The 3,707-nt window shown below is 59.3% G+C and overlaps 1 protein-coding gene across 2 annotated transcripts in view; it reads left to right on the forward strand.

Annotated features, from left to right (window-relative positions):
• The first annotated feature begins 438 nt into the window (after positions 1-438).
• Positions 439-3,707, forward strand: part of PDXP (pyridoxal phosphatase) — a 9,577-nt gene continuing 6,308 nt past the window's right edge. The window contains exon 1 of one of the 2 annotated variants that reach the window (XM_023222059.2): positions 439-1,353. In XM_023222059.2, coding sequence (XP_023077827.1) covers positions 768-1,353 — 586 coding nt within the window. In that variant the 5' untranslated portion in view covers positions 439-767. The remainder of the gene's footprint in view (positions 1,354-3,707) is intronic. The other variant, XM_023222057.2, reaches the window with a different exon arrangement.

Below are 3,707 nucleotides of genomic sequence, written 5' to 3' on the forward strand. Positions count from 1 at the left end.
AAAATGCCCAGTCCTCACCCAAAACAGTCACATGAGAATCTGTCCTGCTACACATCGGTGATTTTAAAAGCATTTGTCAAAAGACATTGAACCGTACATTTAAGATCTATGCATTTTACTATATGTAAATGATATCTGAAAATAAGTTTCCAAGGGACTCTAAGGCAGTGTGAAGAACTACTGGTCTAGACCGAGGACTCCAGCACCCAAGGAGACACCATGTGCCCCCTACCCCATCATACCCACACGTTTCTTGGGACTTCGCTCAGAACTGTAGCGTCCACGATTCAGAGGGCAATGAGATTTGACCCAAAGGCAGTTCATTTAGCATGTTTTTCTCCTAGCAACCAGCTCGCCTAAGCTTCTGATTGGCTGGAGGCGCGGGGCCTTGGCTTCGCGTTTTCTGTTTGTAGATTCTTATTGGTTAAGAAGAGCGTCAGTCTCCCACCCCGTAAGAGTGTAGTCCGCGTTGAAACTCGGCGGCGACTGGCCCAGCAGAACCAGGGACGGGGAGAGAGATCAGGCTAGCTCTTCATTGGTCCCTTTCCCTCGTTGTTGGCCACGATTCCGCCCCTTTCTCCAAGTTCCGTTCGCTCGCTGCCTAGCTTCTCTCCCAGACTCTCGCCCCCATTGGCCGCAGGCCACGCCTTCGCCCCGCCCCCGGTCCTTCCAGCGCGCCAATTGGCGGCTGCGGGGAACGTGCCAGGACGAGCGCGCCGTGCCCGCGGAGAGAGCGCGGCGCGGGAGGCCGGCGGCCAGCTGGCTGCATGGCGCGCTGCGAGAGGCTTCGCGGAGCGGCCCTGCGCGACGTGCTGGGCCGGGCGCAGGGGGTCCTGTTCGACTGTGACGGGGTGCTGTGGAACGGCGAGCGCGCCGTGCCGGGCGCCCCGGAGCTGCTGGAGCGGCTGGCGCGGGCCGGCAAGGCGGCTCTGTTTGTGAGCAACAACAGCCGGCGCGCGCGGCCCGAGCTGGCCCTCCGCTTCGCGCGCCTCGGCTTCGGGGGGCTGCGCGCCGAGCAGCTCTTCAGCTCCGCGGTGTGCGCCGCGCGCCTGCTGCGCCAGCGCCTGCCCGGGCCTCCGGGCGCGCCGGGCGCCGTGTTCGTGCTGGGCGGCGAGGGGCTGCGCGCCGAGCTGCGCGCTGCGGGGCTGCGCCTGGCTGGGGACCCGGGTGACGACCCGAGCGCGGGGGACGGCGCGGCCCCGCGCGTGCGCGCCGTGCTCGTGGGCTACGACGAGCACTTCTCCTTCGCCAAGCTGAGCGAGGCGTGCGCGCACCTGCGCGACCCCGAGTGCCTGCTCGTGGCCACCGACCGTGACCCATGGCACCCGCTGAGCGATGGCAGCCGGACCCCTGGTGAGCGTGGGAATGGCAGGGAAACCGAGATGGAGGCAATCTGCGCATTCGCCTCCACGCCTAAGGGTGAGGGGCAGGGAAGAGGCGTCTCCAGGTGGCAGATGGGGAACAGGAGAGTGCGAGGGAGGCCCAGGGTGCTTTGGTGTGTGTAGGGGGATGATACCTGTAGCCGCCATCCTGTGAGGGGCAGAGTGTGGTCCCTGTTGGACAGATGAGGAAACAGGCCCATTGTAACTCAGGGAGTTGGGCGGAATTCTGCCCCACCCACCATCGCTCTGGGGTTGGAGAGGAAGCCCGGGAGGGTTGTCACCCGTTGTGAGGGTTGAAACTCCATTCTCAGAGGTAGGGTGTAGGCAGGTGTGTGGGGAGCAAAGGCGGTGGAGTTTGACCTCAGTTCCAGGTCCATCTCCAGCTCCACAGCTGTGTAATCATGTTCAGTTACATAACCTGCAAGCATCTCTGCCTGGGTGAAAAATGGCAGTGCTCACCCTGCCCGGTGACGGTGATCAGGGTGGGTGCCTGGCACGTAGTAGGTGTTCAGATGATGTAAGTTGTAGCCAGAGTCCGCCATGTTACAGAGAACTTAATGAAACAGCTTGGTGTGTGTTCTTCTTTGGTTTCCAAATTACTCTGGAGATGGGAGTTATTGTCCCATTTCTGGAAGAGACTGAGGCAGCCGGATGCAGTGGCAACAGCCTGTAGTCCCGGCTACTCAAGAGGCTGAAGGGGGGGAGGATTGCTTGAGCCTAGGAGGTCAAGGCTGTAGTGTGCTATCATTGCATCTGTGAAAAGCAACTGTACTTCAGCATGGGCAACATAGCGAGACCTTGTCTGTAAAAGAAGAGAAAAGAAACTGAGGCTAAGAGAAGGGAAGTGAGCTGCCCAAGAATGTATATAGTGAGCCCCTCCACCTCCTGTGTCCCTATACACCTGCCTCCATCCTGCCTCTGGTAATTGGTATTTCAGCCCTCACACATAGGACAGTCCTCCCAGACTTCCCCTCCAACCCCACCCCAATGATGGGTGGGACAGAAATCTGCCAGCAATTCACTGGCAGAGTGATAGAGCACCGGAACCTGAATTTGGGCTTTGTGACACAGACCTCCAGTCCAGGGCACTCTTAACTGCTGTCATCTTGCTAGTTCAGCCTTCCAGTGGAGGCAGAAGCAAAAGGAGGCCCCTCCATTGTGGAGGGATTGAGTTAGACAAGAGCAGGTGGCAGCAGAGGCTAATTGGCAGTGGTCAGTGTGTGTGGACAGGTTAATAGCCCAGTCAGTAGACTGGGGCCGTGGACAGATCTCTGGCACTCCCTCTCTGCTGGCCACTGACCCATATAGTCACTGATATTAAATCCTGGGGGTACAGGATGGTATTGAGTGAAGAGAAGTAAACACAGGATTATGGTGGGGTGGTGAGCAGGGCCTAGTGCCAGGGGCATCTGGGAAGACTCCCTGGAGGAGGCATGATGCAGAGCAGAGTGATAATACATCAGGAGATGTAAACCCAGTGTTGTGGCATGGCAGAGAGGGATTCCGTAGTCCTTGGCTTCTCCTGGCTGTGCTGCACACCTACTTGGTATGTGGCCCACCTCAGCCTCAGTTTCCCCATAAATCTGTGTTGAGGGCTCTCTGGTCAGGGCTCTCAGCTGCAGCAGCTCCTACCTGCCTTAGGCCATGCTATGAAAAGTTTTTCCCAGGAGGCCTCAAGGCTCAGGTTAAGGCTGTGGGTTAAGAGGTTCTCCAGGGCGCAGGAAGGCTGGTTGTCAAGGACCTAGGGAGAAACCAGGCCCTGCCCATGCCTGCCTTGCAGACCTCTGTGGAATCCAGACCCCGGTGGTCTCAGTAGCCACCCGGCTGTGCCCACTCATCCTGCTGTGGCTCCCACAGCCTAGAGGGGGAGGCAGAGGCTTAACAAACACAGCTCTGCAATCATATTTGTGCACAACTTAACGATGCAGCTTTCAAACGGTGCGGTGCGGTGTGTGGTGTGTGATGTGGTGTGGTGCGGTGCGGTGCAGTGTGTGGTGTGGTGTGTGGTGTGGTGTGTGTGGTGTGGTGTGAGGTGTGCGGTGCGGTGTGTGGTGTGGTGTGGTGCGGTGTGTGGTGTGGTGTGTGTGTGGTGTGGTGTGAGGTGTGCGGTGCAGTGTGTGGTGTGTGCGGTGCGGTGCGGGGTGCGGTGCGGTGTGTGGTGTGCGGTGCGGTGTGGTGCAGTGTGGTGCGGTGTGGTGTGGTGTGTGGTGTGGTGTGGTGCGGTGCGGTGTGTGGTGCAGTGCGGTGCGGTGTGTGGTGTGGTGTGGTGTGGTGTGGTGCGGTGCGGTGCGGTGTGCGGTGTGTGGTATGGTGTGGTGCGGTGTG

Source organism: Piliocolobus tephrosceles, chromosome 19 (assembly GCF_002776525.5).
Source record: "Piliocolobus tephrosceles isolate RC106 chromosome 19, ASM277652v3, whole genome shotgun sequence".
NCBI classification, from domain to species: Eukaryota; Metazoa; Chordata; class Mammalia; order Primates; family Cercopithecidae; genus Piliocolobus; species Piliocolobus tephrosceles.